The sequence below is a fragment of the Aulostomus chinensis genome, chromosome 12, assembly GCF_037954235.1.
Source record: "Aulostomus chinensis isolate RoL2024-O1b breed Wild chromosome 12, RoL_Achi_v1.0, whole genome shotgun sequence".
NCBI classification, from domain to species: domain Eukaryota; kingdom Metazoa; phylum Chordata; class Actinopteri; order Syngnathiformes; family Aulostomidae; genus Aulostomus; species Aulostomus chinensis.
Genome location: NC_141331.1, coordinates 26,320,894 through 26,346,612, shown reverse-complemented (window position 1 = coordinate 26,346,612; position 25,719 = coordinate 26,320,894). Strand labels below are relative to the sequence as shown.

At 48.1% G+C, this 25,719-nt stretch overlaps 2 protein-coding genes across 3 annotated transcripts in view; both read right to left on the bottom strand.

Annotated features, from left to right (window-relative positions):
* Positions 1 to 20,070, bottom strand: part of lats2 (large tumor suppressor kinase 2) — a 30,722-nt gene extending 10,652 nt beyond the window's left edge. Inside the window, exons 1-3 of one of the 2 annotated variants that reach the window (XM_086220960.1) lie at positions 19,020 to 20,070; positions 11,459 to 12,186; positions 194 to 326 (exon numbers count right to left, since the gene is read on the bottom strand). In XM_086220960.1, coding sequence (XP_086077086.1) covers positions 194 to 326; positions 11,459 to 11,824 — 499 coding nt within the window. In that variant the 5' untranslated portion in view covers positions 11,825 to 12,186; positions 19,020 to 20,070. Of the gene's footprint in view, positions 1 to 193; positions 327 to 11,458; positions 12,187 to 18,805; positions 18,824 to 19,019 lie in introns of those variants that run through there. The other variant, XM_086220961.1, reaches the window with a different exon arrangement.
* Positions 20,071 to 20,212: 142 nt separating this feature from the next.
* The window catches only part of LOC147252606 (uncharacterized), an 8,380-nt gene continuing 2,873 nt past the window's right edge, over positions 20,213 to 25,719 (bottom strand). Inside the window, exon 2 of the mRNA XM_086220967.1 lies at positions 20,213 to 25,542. Within this exon, the coding sequence (XP_086077093.1) occupies positions 24,197 to 25,542 (1,346 nt within the window). The 3' untranslated portion in view covers positions 20,213 to 24,196. The remainder of the gene's footprint in view (positions 25,543 to 25,719) is intronic.

Below are 25,719 nucleotides of genomic sequence, written 5' to 3'. Positions count from 1 at the left end.
TCAGCCACCAGGGGGCGATCAAAATCTGTTGGCTTCACTTTTTCTGGACTCGTCCATGATTGTGTTCAGAATTTAAGCAGATTAAATACAGAAATTAAATATTATGACCTGCAAAATCTGGCCCAACAGGTTTTTATATCTCTATCAACAAAAACTTGTTATTCTACCCCAAATAAAACCTGGAATTGTGTACCTGGTGAAGTCTGCTTGATGACACGGACGATGAGCTCATTGCGAGGGTCAAGGTAACCCATTTTGCTGATGTACTCTAAGGCTGCTTCAATGTTCCTGCTTCCTGTCTGCTTCAGTGCCCGAATGGCCATCTCCTGTGGAAAAAAAAAACAGCTTGTGAAATACCAACGACAACACACTGCTGCCTCATTTTGACGAGTGGCTTTCAGGAAAGCCCCTATATCGTTTTTCTCAAAAGCAGCAAAGGCAAAAACAAAGGTTTCTCTATTACAAAGTCTATGGTGGCGTGAATTATGACTAAAATCAGAAAGAGTTCATTCAGAAAGTTAAAAAGTAACTTATTAACTGTCTTCTTCTTTCTAAACACACCAACTATTAGAAGCCCAATGTTGCCTACAACATATAAACACACACAAAAATAGGAAAATGAGTCACACAAGTATCCATGCATCCAACATACAAAACATGCACAGGATGAGTAGTGAAAACAATCCACTAGGTTCACATACCAGTGACTTCCTCTGCCTGTCACAACACACAAAACCCCACCAGCCCGGACACCAAAACTGGGTCAGGTGACCGAAAAAAGTCATACTGTATAGTTTGGGAGTAGTTTTGATGTAGGATACGGCTCAAGGGGAGAGAACCTCTGGGCCGTGGCGATGGTCTCAGAGTCACATCATATTTGTGTATCAGTTGTGGTGCAGCAGGAGGGCGTGGCCCGCTGTGTTCCATAGGGAGTGACAGAGAAGCTTCACTGGAGCTGCAAGCAACCCCTCTGACACACAGCAGTGTTAATGCAGGTTTTAGCCTTTAGCACTGATTGCATATTCTTAACATGAATGCAAGCCACTTTCAAAAGCATCCAACTGTGCCTGGTGGGAAGCATCTTACCATCTACCTTGATTTACTGATTTCAGCAGACACATTCGCCTCAGACTGATTATCTGCAGTTGTTAAGTCTCATGTTTACTTTGCGTTTTGTCACATTTTCTTCATGAAACTCAGAGAGAATGGCCGCTGGGAGAAGAATCAGAGGAATTTTGACAAGATTCCTGTTAGGCTGCCAACTCTCAGAGGATATGGATGGGAGTTTCCTGTCATCAGTTATGCACCACCCAAATCATTCATGCCTGGATGTTTTGTTTTGTTTTGTTTTTTTACATTTTTTATCCATATTCAAGGCCTTTGTGTGCATTCACTCCCTTTGCACTTCTAAAAGAATTCTTTCAGTAAACTATTCTGTTCCATTCTTCGTTTAAAAAGGATTTCCTTTATTTTTAAACATCAACTGCCTCCAGTGTTCAACAGGTGGGCCGCTGGAAAAACCAGAGGTATGTAGGTCACTTATGTGAAACACGCTGGCATTTTCTACTCATCAGCTGCTGTGCGTTTTAAAGCCGAGACACGGCAGAAAAAATGCAAAGGAGGACACGTGTAGAGCATTCTTCCAGTTTGCAGCATTTTGCTGAACAATGCCAATCATTCTTCTGTGAGAAACTTGTCCTCTGTAAGTTTCGAGCAGTGGATCTTTGATGATTTGAAGCTGCGAGCATCGATGTGGAGCTGCAAAGGACCCAGCTTCTCTGTGGCTTATCTCTACATGCAGGTTGTCCCTGCAGGGACGAGCAGATCAGGACAAAATACAAGAGCTGCTGAGCTCTACACAGCTGCAGTTTGCAGTCCAGAGAGGCCTTTTTACAGAAATACCTAATCTAAGTTGTAGTGACCTCCGACTGTCAGTTACCACCCAAAGCTCATGACCAGAGGTGAATGTCAAATGTAAATTGACTGGCAAATTAACGGTTCATGCTAAAGAAGTTCCACAAGAGGGCGCATTCAGCAGTCGGTTCATGGTAGCGCAGAACCCTGAGTGTTAAAGTTTCTGAGTTTTTGGATTCTGAGCTCATGGCTGAACAAAGACAGCGTGGATGGCTCACTGTCTCAGACTGACTCTGTATTCTCCACCATAGTAAACATGGCAGACTGCAGATAAACACAACAGAAAATCTCCACTGCGACTGAGCGACATGCACCAACATAAGGAAATCCCCTTCAATGGTTTATGACCTAACCGTAAAAACATGTCAACTCTGAACACACACACCGCTCAGGCAACCCTGCTGGCCATAAACAGAAACAGCCACAACTTTTGTCGCAGACGCCACAGTGACCTTTTGTCTGTGAGACCATGCTGCTGCTACACTGGAGTCCAGGTAAGACTGAGCCTAGAACAGATAATGGAGGTGCTTCAGCCTTACTGGATCATCAGAACTGGGCCCTCACAGATGCACGCCTCTACCAGCCGGTGCAGTTTACATCAGTGTTTGTCCACCAGACTCTAAAATATACTGGAGGTAGGGGAGTATATATATATAAATGTGATTAAAGGTTGTTTGTTTTCAAAAAACCCACAGAACTCACTATTGACATTTGTGATAACAGTGAACAAGTCAGTGATAAAAAGGCTGCTTACTCTTAGACACTCCCATCACAGCAGAGTACAGGGGACTGAAGGAGCGGATCTGGTGGATCAGTATCAGTCAAACCAACCAGATTGCGATGGGCGGCCAGAGAAGCAGGAGGCTCCCTGTCCGTGTTGTTATCCGCAGAGAGGAAGTGAGGAGGGTGGACTCCTGCGAGTCCAATCAATCAAAGAGTGGGACGGGCGGATGCACAACCTGAAAACAGAACGCGTTTGCCGACAGCCGTTGCCGGGGCAGAGGCAGAGAGAAACTACTTTTACATTTACAACTGCCTTCAGTTCTAGAGTTCATGATCTATGCTGAGTAGAAAACAGTCGCTCCAGCTCCTGAGAACGTTGATGGCGGGGCTGCCATCCCCGCTGGAAGCTCAGAGGAAGAGAGCCTCATCTTAGATGAGAATTCCTCAAATTTGGACAACCGAGTGCAATCAGAGCCGAGCTGCTCACATTTGAAGTACTGGACTGCACTTCAACCTTTATTTGCAACGTCACCTCCAAGCAGACGATGAAAGCTTCCATTCATCACGAGAGGCATTTGGAAAAATTAAAAAAAAATCAAACTCAAAATCGGTCTGGAGCCACAAACGTATTAATGTATCTATATAAAGTTTCAGTCTACCTTGCTGTGGACAATTCATTTTTAATTATGTATTTGAACTTTGCATTTTTGTATGTTTAGTTGACTATTTTTCATTCCTTGGAAAATGTGTTCCTTATATTTAAAATGAACGTGGTAAACGCACGCCTTCGTGTTTACACACAGTTTTTAGTGTTCAGCCAATCCCAGTAGTTTTCTAATCGTCTTCTGTTTAAACTGCTGGAATCAAGGAGACATGTCAGTGACAGCCTATTTTTACCACTTAAAGAAAAGTCTGACGAAAACTCGGCACTGATGTTAAAAAGATATTCCAACGGCAAGTCATGATTATGGGCTAAAAACTGAAAACGGGGGAATAAAGAATCCAAATTCTGTGATAACGTTCATCTGTCTTTTGACTTTCTTCCTGCATGATTCATTTTTTCTTATCCAAATTACATTTTATCCCCATGAATATGACTTTTTAAACATAACCATGACTTATTGTTGCATAATTAGGATTTCATTTTCTCTCAGTTTTGTTTTTTAAGTCTGAGAACAGACGCTCTGATATTGTAATGAAGGACTCCTTCGTGTGTTCCCCGTCCTTCATTACAATATCAGAGCGTCTGTTCTCAGACTTAAAAAGCAAAACTGAGAGAAAATGAAATCCTAATTATGCAACAATCAGTGTCATGTGTTCCCCGTCCACGAACGCCTTCCTATGTCTCCATGCAGTGGAGTTTGGAGACTTCATCCACTTCTTCAAAGTGCGCTTGCTCGGCTCTCCAAAGCAGTTCTGAAATCTCTCCCTCTCTCTCTCGCTCCTCCACAGACGGATACTTCTCAGCAATGCTGTGTGTTTTTTCTGGATATGTCTTTCAATGTTGCATTTTTCTGTTCTTTGCAAATTTCTCGCCACAGATCAGGGGCGCCGGTAAGCCAGCAGCTGTGAAGGCTAACAAATCTGTCCACGCAGTATTGAAGTCTCTGTCTTCCTCTGCAACTTTTTTGTTTGGCCACTCCTTGGCGAGCTTAGCTGGGGAGACTGCAGGAGACTCACCATTCGCGAGCCACCTGCAGAGGAGAGGGCGCCAGACCTGGGAAGCAGGCTGTCAATCATATTTTGAATTTTTTTTTAATTCCGTGTGCTTTTTTTTTTTTTTTTGCATTTGGGAAACGCAGGAATCACTCCAGATCTAAATGATTGTTAAAAATATGTTTTTATGTCTTTCCATGTGAAATTTGTTGCAGCCACAGGAGCCACTGCACGTGGGCAAAAGAGCAGCGGGTCGCCAACCCCGAACTAGACTACGACTCGTTCTCAGACATTAATGCTACATGTAAAAGTAGTTAGAAGTAAACCTTTTTGATTGGCAAAGTAGAAATGTTGAACTGCAGGCAAAGCATTTTAATTTGCAAAAAACATGAAAATTAAAAAGCGGGTACATCGCTGACCTTAACAGGCTTCTTATGATCCCCCAAAATGCAGCGACGTCAAAGCACTGCAGCAACAGTCAATCAGGTGTCTCCATCTGTCTGACACGTCGCTGGGAGGCACACTGACGTTTGGAGGGAGCTGCCTGGTTTCTCACAGAGACCCGAACAACTCAGCACTTTGCTACTGCTCTACAAGAAGGTTTAAGAATAGATCTCAAGGTGCTGGTTCTAGTAAATAAATCCCACTGCAGCCTTGAGCTAAAACAAAAGTCTGATGCGCTTGAACAATACAAACCGAGGGGGGGTGTCCCTTACAACAGTCAGCTGGGAGTTTGAACCAAAGACGCTGCTCACTTCCTGATGCTGGCCATGTTTCCTTGAACAGACACATTTATGTTAACTTCTTCTAATGGTTGATATGCCTATTTGCCTTAGGAGTGGCTTGAGTTTGGAAGGTACGACAAATAAACCTGCCTTGGTTGAACTCGCAGGTTATTCAAATTGGTTGTAACCCCCCCACACACACACACACCCACACACACACACACACACCCACACACACCACTGTTTATACTCTGCTTCCTGTGTGTGTGTGTGTGTGTTGCATTCCTGAGCAGCCAACAGAATGCGATGGCCTCCAGAGCCGCCAAGCAACGTCAGTATTTCCACCTTGTGGTCCTCCAGGTGTGTGTCTGTCTAGCTCAGGTGTGGTTGACTGTGTGCTGATGATCAAGTCCAACATGTTGCTGTTGTACTGGGATGAAGGTAAACGAGAGGGGAGGCAGACAGACGACGACTCAGAGGAGCAGCCAGACTCTGGCCGGACATCAGAGGTCGCCAACCCACAGCAGAATTCATTTAAGAGAAAAATAGAACAATCATCATCCCAACAAACCCCACAATGGCAAAAACAAAGACAGCGAAGGAAGGGATTACCAGCTCTGAAGGTGTTCTACGACCCTTCAGCTGCCTCCTTCCCAGTGTGTCAACACTTCATCAAGAGCCAGGATCTCATTCACTGAGCCGGTCTCTCAAGCCTTTGCTTGGTGCTTATTTAGAATTTAAAAAAATTAAAATCTTCCAGCAGAAGCACAACTGCAACAGAAGACACTCACCTGGGAACATCCCTGCACGCTTCTGACTTCAACTAATAGTGAGTGTTGAATATCTGAGGCATCAGGGACATTCCACTCAAAATGTCCGTCATCTAGACGCCTTTCTCAGCCCCTCCAACATCTCCAGGCCCGCAGTCATGAATGTATGTCCTACATGTCGTGTAGATGAAAAGGTGAGAATCAAACGCTGCTCTCGGGTAACGTTCAGCTCAAGCATATTAAGTAGGTTGTGTATGCAGATTTCAAGGCTGGTTGACATGAATCTCGACCCTTTTTCTATTTTTCCTGGTCAGTTAGAGAGGTGACAGCCATGGAGTGTTTTACTATGCTGACCTAGACGCTGGCGTCGCCATGGCTTCTCTCCACCACAAGCCAATGGCGTTGTAACACTGGGTTTTCAATGACTGCAGAAAACAACAAGAACGCCACTTTGATTTTTTTTAAACTGGTGGCTAAACATTCAAGATGCTATCTGGCTACTGGTTGGTACCTGCACTCTGAAGGTTAGGGGCAACTGAGGTCAAAGTTGAAACCATTTAAACTCAGCAATACTGGGCGCACCTCTACCTAGATGGGTGCCGCCATCAGAGGTAGAGTCACAGCACAGTGAACCTCCATGTTTAGCAAACATTTAGATTAAAAACTACTGCAAATAGGCTAAATTTATTTAACGAATTAGACAGAGCCATCAAACATAAGCTCATCTTCCGCTCAAAAATCCTGCATGTGTGTGTGTGTGTGTGTATTGGATGGAGGCAGGCCTGGTGATCTTGCTGTCATGGCGACAGATGTTCCCCACATTCCACAGCCCAGGAAGCAGGAATTCAAACTATTTGCAATCTGGATAGGCTCTCTCTCTCTTTCTCCAAGTCGAAAATATCCAGGCCCCTTGTCATAAAAGCTGAGGGCCGCAGGCCTCAAACTTATCCCAAAGCCATAATCAGCCTCCTCACACACTGACAGACTCAAGCAGACACATGAAGGTGAGAGGGAACAACGTTCTGATTGTGTTGCCAAATACGACCCAGTTCTGAAACCCTTTCCTGGATGGAACCCTGCGAACGGGGGCCACATGCAGGACACGCCAGAGCAGATGGACAGACGTGCTGGGAGTGACCGTCATGCAGCATCCCCACCTGCTCCTCGTCCTCACCCATGGCTCCAGACACAACCTCCTGGAAGCTCCATCTTCAGCCACAACACATAAAGAAATGAATGTCCGAGGTCGAAGGGGCTTTCACGTCCTGTTGGCTCCATCGTTACATAAAGACATCGCGCTCGCCTGCGCACAAGCTGAAGCCTTTAATATGCTCAGCAGATTCCTGCTTGGCCGCAGGTTGTCCTGTACATACAGTGGAGGGCCTGTGGGGATGACCAAAAAATATAGGGACGAGAAAACTTCTACACACACACTTTCACATCCTTTCCTTTCCTGTCATCTCGATGCGTGGCATACCACTCCCGCCCCCCCCACTCCCCCGCTGAAACATTTCCTCCTTTCCTTAAAAAAAAAAAAAAAAAAAGCAGTTATGCAACAAGCCACATCACTCCGTAATTTGCAGCTGGAGAGGACAAGAGGGAAGAGGGGAAAGACGAGTGTAGCTGATAAGCCAAATCCTTCTTTGAGGTCAGTTTGAAATGTCGGGATCCTCAGGAAGAAAATCTGACCACAGTTCCTTCGTAAACACAAGCTGGGAAATAAAAACTGAAACTTGAGAGGAATGAAGCTGATTACACTCATTTATTATCGCAGGTTTGTTTAGTTCATTTTGCCAAAAAGCTGTAATACATAACCATGTACTCTTACATGACTCACCACATTTCTGGGTCTGATTTCAGCGCAGTACCAATATTATTCATAATACGTAGTCATGATCGCTTCATACTGTGAGTCAAACGTTGTTGTCTAATTATGTCAGAGCATACCTCAAAAAGTCCCACACCCCCTTTTCCCAACAGAACTGGTTTCTTCCGAAGTTCTGCAGCCACACTCAAGTCCAGTGTGCATCACTGCTGCAGGGCATGAGGGCAGCAGGTTGGTTGAGTGGCAAATCAGAACGAAACGCAACTAATCCTTCGCACAGTGGCACCTGAGGCATAGAGAGTAGGCAGAGTTTGCTAGTAGCCCTCAACGTGGGGGTCCAGCAGGCACACCTGCAGTGGTTTTGCTGGAATTGTGGGAGCAGCTGATCTCCAGCTGAAGATGCAGAGCAAAGCATGATGATGCCATTCATCGCCTCTGTTTGTCCTAAGAGGTAGCAGCAGTTCTAGCAGGGGACCGCTAACCTCCTCCTCCCTGGCCACGTTAACCAGCTCTGACTGGAGGAGTTCAGTGTGTTCCCAGACTAGCGTGGAGACAGCATCCCTCCACTCGGTCCTCTATCCGCCCCCGGCAAGCTCCCCCAAGCTGGACTTGCCTGGAGCGCCTCAACTGGCTCCCTTCTACACAAAGCAGCAGCAGTTCTACCCAAGAGTCGCACACAGAAGGCCGAGCCTCGCACCTCGGCCTGAGGAAAGCCATTTTGGCCACTTGGATCTTCCTTTTTCCGGTGATGACCCATAATTCCTGACTGGAGGTGAGAGTTGGACAGAGGACCGATTGGTAGATTGAGAGCTTTGCTAACCGATCTCCTCATTCTTTTAACAATAACAGAGAGCCTCTGCCTCTTCTGAGTCAGGAGGCTGAGAGTTCAGGAGCTGAGACTTAGAGGGCCGGCTGTTTCTCCCTGATGGAAACACTGACAGTCGTGTTGTCCTTTATATATAAAACCACGTTTGGCCAATTCTTGGTGATCAGGCCGCTGAAGTTCCAGATCAGTGTGACGTAGGACACAATAAGCTCATCACAGCAACGCGTACAGCTGACGCTGGTTAGAATCATGTTGTCAAATTACTGTCACAGTCTCACGGTATGCAGTCTGATGGTTTATTTAAAATCAACTTGTCGTTGTGTGAGAAACAGACAAGATTCAACCTCTGGGGTCTGGAAGTGAATAAACGTCACTGTGAACAACGGTAACAGCACCAACAACTGACAGCGAGACACATTTTCACCCCATTATATAAGTCATGTCCCCCGTGTATCCTGTCCTGTAATTAAGTTATCCAGAAAGTGTATCCTCATTAGAGACAGCACACACACACACACACACACACACACACACACACACACACACACACACACACACACACACACACACACACACACACACACACACACACACCAGGACGTAAACTCTTAAGCGTCTGACCGACACAACAGGGAGGAGGAGAGGCGACGTTCTGGGTGGCAACATGACTGCAGCAGAAGGAACTGTTCCACCCTGCTGCCATTGAATGTTCACTTCCTGTTTGTACTGACTGCGCCCGCACTGGTTTGGTCCATTCACAATGGTGGCAGCTTTGGAGGTCAGCGAGATGACACTGTGGGCGAGGAAAGGGCTTCCATTGTGGCCTACAAACCCTCAACACTTCCATCATCTCTGATAAATGCTACAAAAGTAGTAAGTAGCTGCACTGAAAAAGAGGTTCTCCTTTCAGGTTCTAGACGCTGACGGACACAAGTTCTTCATGTCATGTCTTTCTGCGACTGTAACAGGCAGCCAACCAGGAGCTGTTTCTGGATCAGATTTGATGTGACTAACTAACCAACCAATAATATCAATCTCATCAAATCTTCACCTCTAGCAGCCTATGAGTTAGCTAACTGGCTGACTTAGCATTGCCGAATGTCTGATACCCTCTTCTCAATGGACGCTCAGTTAAATACCTGAAATTAGGTCGATGCTTCCACAAGCTTCAGATATTTAAAAGGTTTTGTTCAGTAAATGCTTGACTCCTGTATTTCCAGGCATTTCTGTGTCTTAAAAACGGGGTTAACTAAAGAAGACTACATGCGTCCCGGGATAGTTCGCTCACAGCTTTCCACTGCTATCAATTGCATTCGTGCTTTCAACAAAGTGATGTTGACGTCCCATTCAACTCGTAGCCACAGTTTATTTTCATTCCCCAGCTCTATGTTGCAGTCCCATAGTCTTGTGGTTTAGGGAACCCACATGAAGGCGAAGCTCATCCCTCCATCCATTGTCAATACCACTCATTCTGGAGCCTGTCCCAGCTGTCACCCGTCAGAGGGAGACACACCCTCGCGTACACACAACCATTCACACTCACACCTACGGGCCATTTAGAACCTCCAGTGAACCCAACTTGTGTGTTTTTGGTGTGTGGGAGGAAACAGGTGTTGCATAACACCTGAGGAGAACCCAGGCAGACACATGGAGAACATGCCAACTCCACACGGGAAGGCAGCCGCCCGGCTGTCAGATTAGGACCCAGAACCTTGGTCATGTGCCAGGACATGGGTAACCACAGCTCCACTGTGCTGCCGTCATCCCCGCAGAAATCTGTTCACTACTTGTTTTGGCACGCCTACATTTCAGTGCTGTAAAGGTTCAATTTGTAATTTTAGATCTGTAAATCTGCGGCTCTTATTCTTAGTTCACATGATGACCATGGTGAGGGCCACTACATGGGAATAGGTGCAGCAGGATCAACCAACTGTTGCACTGTATAAAAAGAATCACCTCTACATTTATAACCGCCCCTACAGTCCCATCCCCCTGGCGTCAGGCCCGTCCCAGTAACAGGTGCAGGACATGTCACCCTGGTCGGACGGTGACGCTAAGAGAGGTGAGCCCTGATGATGAAGAGCATCCACATGACTCCTGAGGCTGGAGGTCAAGTGTCAGGCAGGCCCTCACTTCCCACGGAAACTCTCCTCCTCTCTGCTGGACTGTGCACTTGCATTCCTCCAGAGGGACAGACGGAGGGAACGACTAACAGCCTGGCTGGGAAATCCACTGGATGTTTCAACATTTCAAGGCCTGCGTTACGTAACAGCAGCAAAGCAGACTTGGCTGGGACAGCTGGGAGTGGGACTTTCATGTCAGACCTCCTGACTCCTCCCACCATCTCAGTCAGGTGATGGTACACGCAGTCATAGGGGTGTTACCATAGCACACAGCGTTGTATTAATTTATGTAAATTGGGAAAATGAATTTAGTATCAGACGTAAAGTGTTCAGAGCAGCCAAACATCCCCTGAGACTGTTAGACTTCTGCATCAGGCGATAATCTTCACCCTCAAACGATCGAACTGAACTCTGTCGCTCAGAACTGCAACTTTTCTCTGCATGCTTTTCCCTTTTAATTGATTAACTCTCACCATTTAGCAAAAAAGCTTCAACTCACCTGAGAAGGTTCTGGCCTCTTAAAAAAAAAAAGAAGACAGAAAAACAAAAAGGCCCATTTCTTGAACAAGCTCACGTGACCGAGGAGCTACCCCAGATACTCTCAAACTTCAAAATGGTCAGTGAGGAAAATCTCTTTCCTTTAATTCATTCTTCTTCTTGGCTCCTTATGGAACACAACATGTACCTTTGACTGAGTGAATGTTAGACTGATGGAGGCGCACCAGTGGCAACAAAGTGATGCCATATAGTCAGCACAGTAATGGGACCATCAACTAGTCGGTGTAGTTGGGTTCACAGCAAACACGCACGTGACTGGACAGCAATAGGACACACACACACACACACACACACACACACACACACACACACACACACACACACACACACACACCTACCTGATCACAGCCTGCATTGACCAGCTCCTGCAACATCTGCCGATTCACCTCTCCGGCCCCAGCAGGGTGTCCTGACCCAGATGATGGACCTGACTCATTGGCAAAGGGCATAAGGGACTTGCGGATCTCCCTCAGGGCATTCTGGTAGTTGTTGAACTTCTGCGGCGGCCGGAGCTGCTGCTGCCTGCTGGCTGTGTCTTTCCCGCCCTTGCAGTCGGCCCCTCTGCTGCCCTCGGCGCGGGAGCTGCCCCCGTGCAGAGCCTGGCTCACCAGCTTGGCTGGCTGCTTCAGCCCCTCCTTGATCTCCTGAAGCCTCTGGCGTGTGTTGCCCACATACGGGGCAGCCGGGAAAGTCTTGGGCCTCATGGCCTCAGTGCCCAGGGCAGGCACCTACTCAAAAAGGGAAACACGCACACGCACGCTAACTGGATCTCACACCCCCGCTCCCTCCCAGAGATCCCTGCTGAACTGGCTGACCTAAATAGATAAAGAGTCTCCAGCAGCAGATCAGGGGACAGATTTGGGACTCCTCCTCTGTGTCCCCTTTTTGTTTGTGTCTCTCTGTGTTTCTGATTGCTGCTGATGCTGGTGGGCTGGATGGAGGTGAAGTGGGGTGCTACAGGCATTCCATGGTGTGGCTTTCAAGGCTCGGGTTCCAGCTTATTCCAGGAAATGCAGCCGGTCACAAGGGTGCCGCAGAGCCAAACCATGATGCTGCCAATCTGCGCCTGTGGACAGAGGGAGGGAGGGAGTAAGAGCGTGAAGGCAGCAGTGTCCATGTTTGCTCTTTGCTCTGATTTGGTTTATTAAGATTAAAGCAGCACAATTGGAGCTCATAATCAGGGCGGCCCAATAGAAGCCAATAACATGTCCCTATTTTTTTCCACAATATTCAAGCCCCAACTTTGCAAAGATCGCTCTCATAATCTGGAATGGAAATTTTGAATGAAAGCGTTTCGACTCTTCAGTGTGATGGGGTGAACCCTGGTGACACGCAGCAATGGTATTTCCAGCTCCATTTCAAAATCTTCACTAAATTAAGCGGTACATCACAATATTTGTATCATGTCAATGCCTAGTAGTAAATCATGTTGTTGGAGAGGTCCTTTCATTAACTAGACCTTAACTAGGCCCACCGCCCCGACTCCCCCCACACACACTGATGCTTTCAAGTGCAGTGCAACTGTCTGCAGGCATGTAGTTGAGAATATGGCCTTTCAATGTGGACTGCAGGCTCGACGCTGTGCGATTCTAGCGTCCGCTTGGTTGACAACAGCAGTCGCATTCCTGATGGTGGCAGCAGCCCCACTTTCACTTGCAGTGATAAAAACAAACATAAATAACAACTATAAAAAGCAAATACAGCAGACACATTAATTGAAATCAACAGAGCACAAGCATGACTGTTAGATACCTAATTAATCATTCAAGAATGATAGGGGTCAACCCCCCCCCCGCCCCCCAGGCACCCCATCCAGGCATAGCTGCACGAGTCCGCCTGTCACTGCATACTTGTGCGACGTGGTCATCGGTAAACACCCCTGTGAGCGTGCAGAGCTTCAACATGGTGGTCAAAACATGTGAGCCTCGCAGGCTGCGACGCTCCCCTGAGATCAAGCGTTCACTGACACTGCTTGGCGGTCTTATCTGGAGGAACATGTTCCACATTCCGCCGCCGCCGCCGCAGCGTCACCCCTCTGGGGATTAGCTAACGCGCAAGGTAAACGCACACGTTCCTGTCGGGTGCTCCATGTGGGCATCGAAAAGAAATCAGAGGGGCGACACCAGGAGAGGAGGGCATTTCTAATCTCCTTGATATCGAGAGGGCAGGAACACAGGCAATGATGATGAACACAACACTTGAATCTGTGCTGCAAGTGCTGATACTAATATCTGTGTACTAATACTGCTGAAAGATGAGACTTAGACCCAAGAGTACCACTGGGGCTGAAATATTCAAAGTAGGAAATGTTCCATGGGAATGGACAGAAACATGAGGACTAAAGCTAATGAACTACAGATATGGACGCAATCATTTATTTATCATCATATACAAATATAGACAGTGTGTATTCTCACAAGCAGGTGTGTGTGCAGACATTGATAATACACATTTTTGATGCATGCAGTGGGTGTGGCCTCAAGCTCCCTGCAGTGGGGCACAAGATGGTAACAATCAGTGCACACGTGAAGGGAGAACGCACAGCGAGGCTTAAACACAGGAGAAAGCCTTCATGGATCATCAGTACCGACCCGCTCACACTAACCCTTCCACCAGCCTCACAAAAATATGGTGACACCTGAGCGGAGGTGCAGTCTTCGGCGCCGAGGACCAGGCCGTGTTCACGTCTGACTGATGCTGATGGAGTCTGACGGAGACCTCTGATCAACTCCTAACTTGATTGAGAAGCTTGTGAAGATGAGAGTTCACCCCCTCAGACTCGGACCATCTGGACTTGAGGCTGACACTCCCAGCTCGGTGGACGGCAGCCCAGATCACGTCTCGCCATGATTACGGCCGGATTGGACGCTGTGGCCACGCTTCTGATCATGTACACAAACGTGCAGGGCTCTACTGTGTTGCGTGTGATTTATTCCACTGACACGTTGCTTCTTTGGCAGGGCAAAGACAGCTGGCTGGACTTCTACCTCCATCTCCACACTTCACACCACACATGAGCTTCTGGCTGCAGACGGGGGCAGAAGTGGTGGGAAATGAAGTGAATGTAACAACCACCGCACCACGGCGGCCACACAACAGTCGCTGTGAGCATGTCGGCTGTGAGAAGACGCGAGGGTTCAGGGAGGTGGTGAGTTCAGACAGGCGCGATGATGTCGTTGTGTCGGTGACACTGAGACACCAAACACAGAAGCTCTCCTCCTCTTAAATTCTTGTCCTCTAAGCTTCTCCCACCATGAAGCTGCAGATCTCTCGTTTCCTTCTGTGTGTGACGGGAGCAACGACTGGTCCCACAGAAATGAGGGGCTCTTCATGTTTGCAGCTGCACAAATGAGTACACAATGATTTACAATAGGACAAGCACCCCCCCCCCACACACACACACACACAAAAGATGAAAAAAACATGACAAAAAGAAAGACTGTACAAAAACAGAAAGTGTATGCACGTCTGTCCGTGCACACACACACACACACACACACACACACACACACACACACAGCTGTTGATGAGACGCACATTTGAATGAAACAATGCCACTACGAAAACACACAGTGTGCGTTTGGGATCCACTGATTTCACTGACAGCCAAACGCCTGACAGGCGGCGCTGAAGCTGAGCGGCAGCCTGGTTTTCTGTCCAAAGATCAAAGATCCCCGTCAGCTTCCTGGGTGACGTCTGGTCGCCAGAAGCCAACCTGGTCTGTTAGTCACCAAACCCATAGACACGGTTGCGTTTTGGCAGGTTTGGACTTGGTTGCCGTGGAAAAACTTGTTCATTATTCCAGTAACTTTGTTCAGCAATTATAATCTAATTGTTTAGCATGCATTCAAAAATGTCTGAGTGACAGGACACTTGTGCAATGACACCTGACCCCGTAGCACCGCCTAAAGAGATGTGCGTCTGTAGTCAAGACTAAGTCTGACAAAGTCTAAGACCAGTATTTGTAATTGTCAACAGCAAGAATCGAAGGTACTGGCTGGAAACGCGCTGGAGTGCTGCTGACGTCTGGACTGATGCCATGAGGAAAACTGTTGGTTTAAACGGTGGTGCAGTTAAGAAGGCAGAAGAGTATTCTTGAGCAGTCGGTGTTCTCGGTGCTGACCGCCACTGCCCCTCCCTGGCCGAGGCAGATGGCCGCCCAGCCTGGGAGCGCTGGTCGTGTCTGCCTGGTGAAGACTGCTGTCACTGATGTTCTAGCTCATGAGGACTGTTGGGTCTCTTTAAACCAAACTGGTCTGAAGAGTCTGGTTCTAGGCCTGATCCATTTGGAAAGCTTGATATCATGTGATTCAACATTTGCCACGATGGTGGCTGCTGATTGGGCGACAACTCTGACACACCCACAAAAAGGAAACACCCTCAAAGCACAGCAAGGAAAGCAGATCACGCCGCAGCAAAACACGGTCAGATTCAATCATCGGACCCAAAACCCAACGGCTCTCCCTCGGACCGTAGTTTTGGCTCCATCCCGTTCACAGACAGAGGTGAAAACCTCGTAGCAGAAGGGAGGAAACTGAAGGTGCTGATTTTTATGAAACATTTCCCACAGAAAGACATGATATCATGTTTTTGGTTTGAGATGGTTTGGGTTGTGAGTTCATCTCCTCGGTCAGCCGGAGCTTCTTCCCACAAGACGCAGGGCATTCACGGCATTCGCACCAGAGCTGACAAACATGAGGAGGTCTTGAACCAGAGCCCTGCCCCACCAGCCTTTGGGCCATTGCTCAGAAGGACACAGCTTTCACTGTTTGTACAGATAAAACTCTGTAAGGATAAAAACATGTTTGGCTTTTCATACTGGTGGGTGGCAGGGGAGGCAAGTGCCGAGCTGCATGAATGTTGCCCCATCTCTGGGATCTCTTGGCTTCATTCCTACGGTGCTTTAGGCGCCGTGTCCCACCAACGAGCACTTCATTCCACAAGTAACTACAAGTCAAGTCATACCTCTGCTCCATCATGGGACAGGCTATACTGGATAAATGAAGTATGTGACGTGCTGTGAGCGCTGGCGAGCTTGACACCAGGATAAAATATGCAACAGCGCGGCTGCGCTGCTCACCCACGCACAAACTTAGCCCTGATCTTCATCAATACATACTTAACCCTGACCTCTGACCCTGCATTCCACCTGGGAACCAGCAGAAACTCACACTTGCAAGAAAATGCAGCCAGAAAAAATACCTCACTCAGTCCAACACAGAGTCTTTCTTCTCATGTAAAAAACAACAACAACAACAAAAATCTGGGTTACAGTTGTTTCCTCTTTAAAAAAAAAAAAGTATGAAAAAAGTCAGGATTTGTCGCTGCAGCGTCTCTTGGTCGTTTATCTGCTGCAGAAAACAACAGTTGTTTTGTTTTTCTGAGAGGAAAAGTTGAACAACCTCTCAGCTGCGTAGAGGACGACGGGCCGCCAGACCCTCGTTCGTCAGGAATATTGGAGTTCTTGATTTGAGCTGAGATTTCTGACGACTGCTTTCAGAAACGCCAGGTTTGGGTTCCTGTTTTCAGAAGTGGGGGTCCAACAGCTCTGCTGGCCTGCGGTTTGGTGGCGACTGCGGTTTTTGGGTGACAGTTTCAGTTCAGTTTTTATTTTATTTTTTTTGTTTTGCTTTTGTACATAAAAAAACACCTCCAGCAGAAAGCAGAGACACTCAGACGGAGCGGAGGTGAATTAACACCTCGCTGCTGCGTCCTGCTCTTCACCGTCTCGTACAAACGACCCGGAGCAACTTTTCTTTCCTCGTAGAACAGAAACTGCAGTTTTTGTACAACGTGAATTGTTTTGTTTGTTTTTTTTTTACTGGTTGGTTTAGCCGCCAGTGACAGCGACTTACGAGAGACAGAGAGAGTCCCATTTCTCTGGAGGTGCGATACATTCACACGTTACATGGAAACCTTCCAACGCGTGCACGGACCAACATGACCGCGGCATTGGTTTGATTGACAGCAGAGAGGAGGGAAGAATCGCTGATGGAGGATCAGACAGTCGAGAATGTGTGAGAAAGTGAGAGAACGCCACAGAGAACGCGCTTGTATGCGTCCAGGACTGAGTGCACACGCACGCTTGTGAGCGTGGTCTCAAGTGTTGCGACCGCCGCTCGCCAGGACACGCCTGCTGGGGTTGGCACACACGGACCAGCCCTCTTTCATACTGGCTGACCACCGGAGCCAGCGTGCGTCAGGAACGGACCTGAACACATCCATCCCAAAACCAACACATGAAGAAGAAGTCTCCGCGCTCGCGATGTCACAGTGCTGGTCCTCAACGTGAGAGCCGAACATGGCGCTGTGGTTACAGCTCGCCATCCGTGTTAAAGGGGCGATCAGAGTGGAGCGGAAAAGCTGGTCGAACACAAATAAACCTGTCACCTGGAAGGTCCTAAGGGCAACGAGGATGCACACACACACACACACACACACACACACAGTACCAACAGAGGTATGACACGATTGAATGGGCCAAGAGAGGCGGGTATTCGCTGAACTTGTCTACTAAATATGGAGTCTTGGAGCAGTAACAGAGTAATATTTGCAGTATTTGTACTTTGTGACCACAAAATATCACATTTTTTAAAAACTTTTTCATTCATGTGGGGCCACAAGGTGGAGACATATCTTGTTTTAACTAAAGGAAGGAGTCACATCTCATGGCCTCCACGACTGAATTGCTGGACCCAATTGTATCCCAAGCAAATTTTGGTAAAAAGTTTTCTGTGTGGCATCAGAATAACTTGATCCTGAGAGAACCGAGCACCGGCGGTGCCTCTCTGTCGTCGCTCCGTGGGGTTTGGGCTCTCAGGAACGAGCTAATGGAAGCCAGACGTGAGCACAGTGACCTGCTGCCTCCACCCAAATGTCATCATACCCCCTTCACTGATTCACCCCCATGAATCCATGAATGTCACTGTGGGGTTTGTTGCTGCACAGCCAAACACACAACACAGCCTGAACATCTGCCCCCCCCCCCCCCCCACACACACACACACGATGCCTCTGCGCTGCCTGACAGAATCCAATCCAGCTGCACCCTCATACCTGACGACACTTCTGCACCACCATGGACTGACCACCACAGGCCTCGGGCGTGTGACCCCTCACATTAGGGGACAGGCTGCAGGAACATTAAGAGTCTAAATAAAGCTGTTTATGAAGGGGGGCGCAGACCTCAGGTCTGACGGTGAGCTGGTGAGACCACCAGTCAGGCGGGAGCAGGAGGGCGGCGGCTCACCTGGGAGGACCACATGGCTGTAACAGTGCCAAAGTATGCAGCCAGATTTCCTGTGTGGATGAAAAAGGGCCATTTCAACCCAAATGACAACCTGGACCCCTCTGGAACCTCCCCCTCAGCAGAGTCCCTCTGTGGGGGAGAGGCATTCAAATAAATCAGGGTCCTACGTGCAGGCTCACGGTAGAAACAATATGACCCAGCAAAACTAGCAGCTACAGGAATCTCTGGTCCCCAACATGGAGTGTGGGCCCCGTGGAGGTCTCTGGAGGGGCCCACAGCAGGACAGTGAGGGCTTGGAATTAGTAGGGGGGGGCGGGGGGGGGCACCTTTCTGGGTTGTTCAACCGTCCTGGTTTGGAGCAAAGCCTTAAGACAAAACCCGACTCCGGCAAAGTCTCAACACCCGGCCATGAAAAGAGTTCGGAACCCCGATTTACCGTCCCGGGGCCTTCGGCGCTGAATCCCAAGCTGGGGAACAAACACGGGTCTGTGCAGAAAGTAGTTCCATTAAGCCCGCGGAGGTGAAAAGCGTCCCGACTTCGATTCAACTCACCGTGGCGTAACGTTCCCCTCAGCAAAAAATCGTGGAAATACAGTCTATGAGAAATATGTTACACCACCACTCCCCTCCCCGAAAACCTCTCAACTTACCATGTGAGAGAAGCAGCCAGAAGAACTCCGTCCGAAGAGGAAATTCCGTCCAAACACAACTTCTAAAGTCCGGTTTCGGGTCGCTGGGAGTGGCGGGGCAGCCGAGGGCTCAGAGTGGACGGAGGACCCGAGTAAATATGATGAAATGAGCCTCCATTTTCTCCCCAGACTCCAGGCAGGATCAGAAATGCAGCACAAAGTTGGACACTCGCTGCATTGTTAACATTCCACAGGTCACGTGACGGACCGCCGCACGTCAGCACCGAAGCAAAGATCGTCTCTCACGATCACGATCCGCTCCCGTCTCACACTTACTTTAAAAAATTAACAAAATAAATAAACGCGGCTGTTAGGAACCAGCGTTCTTTAAACAAAAAAAATCGCATATACGAACACAGGAAAGAGAATACGAGTTAAAATTAGGACTGGACAACGTGCGGGGGAGGTCAGGAGCCTGTCAGGGACACTAATGCTCGGGTGTAAGAGAAAATACGTTAAAATAAAACAACTAGTGACTGCATCAACACCAGAAGTTTCGAGACAGAGCAACAGAACTAAGAAACGGGTCATTTTACCCGGGAGTTGGTTGAACAGGTAGAGAGCCCGGATGTTGCTGACTGCGGTCAAGGACAGAAGTTGCTTATACACATCAAATAAACAGGTTTAAAAATCCTGGCCAGCAATGAGACGTTTGCTCTTCAAGTCATGAGGAACCATTAGGAAACCCGAGTTAATGACGGCCGACTGAAGATGTATTTTCGGGACTGGAAACTCGAAGGGACAAACCGCTGTGGAAAACGACGAGGGCGCCATGAAGACTGGCACTTTTGTTTGACTTTTTTATCTTCCGAAGAGACTTGAAAGTTCAAAATCGACGAAAGACCACCGAACCATTGCGTCAGTCCCTGGGTAGCGGTACCTTTTTACATTACACCACAGGGGGGCGCCAAAGGTCAAATTCCAGGAGCCACATCGAGGCAGAGTGAGAGATCTCACCGCGCTTATTCGAGGCGGGGCTTCCTCCACAGTATTTCTATCTTTGATAAATGAAAAAAAATATCAGTACATTGGTACTCAGTAACTCTTCTCTGGCCTCGGAGGGAACCTTCACCACGAAGCCTTGAAATCAACAGGAGCCAGAGTGAAGAGAAGACAGATATCCTCTAATCATTGAGTTGTCAAGCACAATCAGGGGCCAACACACGCAGCAGGGGAATTAAAGAGCAGGACACACACACACACACACACACACACACACACACACACACACACACACAAGAAACACATCAGTCCAGAGGAAGCGTCAACAGGCTGTCGCATTTATCAGACGTCCGTTTTTCACTCACTAACATGGAGACAAGCAGAAGAGATCAACTCAACTCTCGACACCTCATGGAAGCACATGCAACAATAGAAGCAAACAGACGCGTGTGGCGAGACGCTGGATTCTGTGAAAACCTCCAGACTTTGAATGTGTGCAGATGTTCTTGTCAAGCCAAGAGGTCATCAGAGGCCCTGAAGGGCCCTGACCCGGATCTCAGCTTGGCCCTCCTTCAGAAACAAGATGACAAAGATTTACCGCCGGTCCGTTTCACTTTCATTTGCTATTTTTAAACGTTGGCATCTGATGTTCCACATCCATGTCATGTGTTCAGGTGCTGAGGGTGATCATCTGCTACGAATAAATAAAAAAAATATTAAAATTCATAATAACTTGTGAGCTCCAGTGTGTAGGATTTAGTGACAGAAATGGAGGATAATATAAGTGCCTGAAGACCAGGATCAACGTGCAGAGAGCCACAGGGATGTGGGTTCCTCCAGCAAACCCCCTGGGATGCTGGTTTTCAGAATACTGTACAAAAAAACAACAACCTCTGTTTATGAGGTTTACATGTTTTGATTTCCCAGGATAATTGTCACAAATAAACCAGTTTTCGAGCTGACATGCGAATGCTAAAAGCACAAAGCTGACATGCGATGACGTCACTGAGCCTCATGTTCCTCCTGTATTCATATCTGTCGTCTTAACTGTTAGCAACTGCTGTTTCTAAGCCTCAGAATTCACCAGTGCGGTACTTAGTGATGTGTTTGATGCGGGAGAGGAAGTCTAAAATATTAAGTCAGTGCTAACCACTGGCCTTATTTGGGGTAATGAACTCAAAACCCACTGACTTGGAGAGATGGAAGCAGACGTTGAGCGACTGACTAATTTCCTGCACTGCTCTTCTCCTCACAGCTCCGTGGAGCCTGCTGTGTTTCTGCAGTGGCCCAGCAAAAGCAAACACTTCAACACTGAAGCGAATCAAAGCTTGAATTAGGTCATGTTTATGCACCGGTGGAAGGCCAAGAAGAAGATGGAGGAAGAAGCAGTTGCCGACTTAAATACTTATTTTACGCAACTTAAAGCAATGGAGCGCAACTCCCTCTTAATCCAAGAAATGAAAACACCAAGAAAGACTGAAACCCAACGAGCGAGGGTAGAAACATGAGGATGAACACGGATGTGGTACAGGATGATGTCAGTCAGCATTCTCTGCCTCCTGCTACAGTGAAGCCAGTAGCAACACTCACTGAAAACGGGGAGGATGGTGGAACAGAGCTGGTCCGCTGGGCTCTTCAGTGAGCAGTGAAAATATACACTAACAACTTTCAACGTTATGTGCATCCTGGGCTTAGCGCCTCCCACGGTGAATATGATTGGCTTATCACCGGCCATGGCCATCACAATTGGCTGACAGAAATATAAACAAGCCAGCAGAATGAGCAGGGCCTCACCTGACGAGTTGCGAACTGCAATTTAACCACTAGGGGTCACTAAATCCTACACACGCGTGCAGTAGGAACTTTCTCCAACTAACATGCTGTAGTAGCTTTGGTCTCAGCCTTGTTTGCTGTTAACGTCACATGTTTCCAGCACGGCCGGCACATCCCATAATGCCATGCGTCGTCGCTCCTTAAGCCCTGTTAACAGTGACAGAGAGGTGAGTAACAGAATTAGCTTCCCCCCTGTAAACAACATAGGAACCATCAGTGAGGCCTTATTCTTCCACTTTCTGGCCTCCAGTTGGCTTAACATGAACCAACACAGCTGAATAAATAAGAGAGCAAAATAAGAAACTGTACCAAAAAGACAATATCATTGCAAGAGGAGCCCCAATCATACATGACAAGCATACAACGAGTGACAAAAGAAAAAGACAAGACATCCAGGGGTCAGAGGACACAAGGCACATTCCACACTGTGCAACGGCGAAGCTGCAAGCGTGAAGCAACGCTGCCCACCAGAGCTGAGCCCCTTCAGTCTCCCATCTCGTGGAAAGCCGTAAGAAACCAGACGATTCCGAAGGACCGGAACTGTGACTGTACCCACACAACTTTATCGCTTTCAAATCATACAACTTGACATTGCTTGGAATTTATACATATTAAATGGAGGAAATATTTATAAAACATTTAAAAGAAATAGGAACATTTCTTTCTGACTCTATATACACACACACAAGTAAATAATGCAGAGATAAAAACATCAAGGAGAAAGGTGTTGGTGTAACCAGGTAACCCAACCTGCCAGGAGAACACAACATCCTGACGAGGCAACATAAACACGAGTCGATGTGGACCAGCTCATCTAAGGCACCGGCACCGGACACAACCACCGCACCGTCTGACCTACTACGATGTCACAAGGTGACTTCTGAGCAAAACCATTTTTTTTTTTTTTTGTTGGGGGGGGGGGGGGGTTATTTGACAAAGCATGAAAATATCAGCCCCTCCTGAAGCCGAGTGACCTCAGGGAGTCATGCCTTTAGTGAAAACATCTCTGTGGTTTCTCACTGCGATCAAAAAAGTTACGGTCAAAAAAAGAACGAATGGAAACGCGGAGGGAAAAAAAGGAAAACCCTAATGACATCAGAAGACTCACTCATGGAGGGTAACGCGGTACAAAAGTGGATTTTTTTCCTTTTTCCTAAACAAGAGCAGATTTAAGACATTTCAAAAATAATGATGTAAACCTGCAGTAGCTGATTTTTGGCCACCTGGGGGCAGCAGACATGCACTGTGACTACAACAGCACCTGCGCAGCTGGAAGCAGGGACCGCGTTCACCTGGAGCCCTACGGTCGCTCTCCATCTCGCCCGTCTGCAACCGTGTTCACCAGCCGCTGGTTAGCTGTGGCGTTTATAGCTTCTCTGGATTTTAGCGCTGGATTCAGCAGTTACGTTAACTCTTAAAGGGACAGTTCACCCAAAAATGGAATTTCAATTTCCTAATATAAAAAAGAAATTAAACATAACATGCTTCCGCACTGCTTGTTCAAAGCAGTTTTTTTGTTTTGCAAATGTCACCGACGCCACGTTTTTAGCCATGTAACCACGGTAGCCTTCAGCTGTTGCAGCTGCAGGTTCCTGCAACACAACTTCCCGTGAAAGAATGAGGTGAGTAGATCACGACGGAATTTTCATCTTTGGCTGAATTATCCTTAATGTGGAGGCAATATGGAGGCCCTGTGGTGTGAGGGGGGTACATTTGAGCGGAGTCATAGCCAAAGAGGGGTCTGTTCCTGCAAGGGTCCTACCTGAGACCTTGTGCATGCTGTTGTGTTTGTTCTAACCCTTTTACCTCTCTTCCTCTTGTTTGTACAGATCTTCATGTTCCATACATCACAAGCACAAGCAGCTGCTTCCACCTACAGATCCTCGCTTCAACAGAAGCCTCAGCTGCTGCTGCAGTGTTTCGTCAGAATGAAAAAGATCCGCACACTTTTGAGTGCCACAAGATTGCATTATGGGAGCGCTGTCCATCACCCAAACTACCACTGCTATACCAGGGTATATACACATGGCCAATGGGGGCAGACTTCACTCACATTCAAAGCTAAATGCTAAACAGATCCTTACAAGCAAGCGTGCCATTCATTGTCAGATGAGTTGCATAACTTCATGACATCACATCTCAGCAATGTGGTTTGTGGCTTTGGGAGAAGTGCACATATTCCCCAGTATGAGCTGTCCTGAATAACAGGGAATATCACATTCACTGACTGAGAAAGAAGTGGGTAATAAATCAGTTTTCTGTGTGTTACTGACACAGGGACACGGAGGGAGAACTGGGCCTGACATTAAAGGGAGGAGAAGTGCCTGAGTGGCAGTAGGGAGCACCAGGCACGTCTGCACGAATCACTCCAGAGGAGCAGCAGAGATGCACAGGTTGTTTAAGGCACAGGCGACTTGCACAATCTTATCAAAAGTCGAGAGGTTTGATGTGCGCTCGGAGGCCGTGGTGAAGGGCCTCTCCACGGGGCCCGTGAGCATGGCGTACCGCTGCTTCACCATGGAGATCACCCTCTCCACATGCGCCTGCACGCTCAGCGTCTCAGAGGCTGCTTCAGCCACCGGTGAGCTCTCGGAGCTCCAGTACGCCTCCTCTTGGTAGCTACCGGTGATTTTAAACAGAGCTCCGCGGGCGGCCACAGAATCTGCGATGTCGAGGTCACGACTTGCCAAGACGACATCACCGGGGAGAAGCTTGCACAGAAATCCACAGCCCTCGGCGAGGGTCTTGTCACTGACGTTTCCTAGCACGCCCCTGGAGACGAAGGTGACAACACCCTGTGGAGCCACGCCAATCAGATACTTCAGCACATTACAACCTGTTCCCACCCCCTGCGTGCCAGCCACCTCCTTCTGCTGCTGCTGCCCGTTGCCCCGGGACACTGGCCCTTCAAAGGGCACCCTGAAGCAGTCTACAATGACGGCGCAGTCCGGGTAGGACGAGCGCAGGGCCACCGGCAGGTTCTTCCGCAGCTCAGCTCTGGAGGGCCAGAAGACAGCTGTTGGCACCAGCGTGGAGGACATGATGTTGACCATCCGATGAACAGTTCTGGTTACCGTGCCAACTTTCACACCAAAGCGGTAGGCCAGGTCTTGATTCCGGAGGTCCAGACGGAGACGCATCAATGTGAGCAGCAGCTGCTGAAACTTGGACAGCTTCATGTTTTTTATGCCGTCCATATGAGGCGCCAGGAGCCACATGACTGTCTCCAAGACAAAGTAGTTGGGTAACCCAGTGTAGAACTTCACCTTCTCTGCATCATTCCTCAACGAGTTCTCAGAGAGGGACATTTTCTCCACAGACTCCTTGAGAGCCTGGTTCTCCTTCTTCAGAGCTTTCAGGATGTCATCAAAGTTGACCGGCGTGTTGGAGTTAGGAGCAAACTTTCCTTTCTTGCTGTCACTCACAGACTCGTCCTCCTCCTCTGCATCCGTGCTGAGGGAAGAGGAGGCGCTGTCCTCCACGTTAGCCTCCTGCTCCGTCTTCTCGGGATGCTCACTATGACCCAGCCCCCCCACGGCAGACGTGCCCTGGCCCTGCAGGAACAACAGGGCGTTAGCAGCCTCCACGCGGGCCTCCTGCTTGTCTGGGATGTCTAAGGAACCTGGCTCCTTCATCTCTGGGGATGAGGGTGCTGTCGTGAACACAGAAGGGACATAATCTGGAGAACGAGGGTTCTTCACCTGTTTACCTGCATGTAAGAGAACAGGAGGAAAACAACTTCAGAGACATGTGGAAGTGGCTGTCCAAGGAAGCTGCTGATTTTTGGGGTTGGAGCTCGGCTTCACCCTCTGACATCCGGGGCTGTTTTGGCTGTTTTAAACTTTTAATTTTGCCACTAAGGAGCCAAAAAGCAACTTAAGTGTTA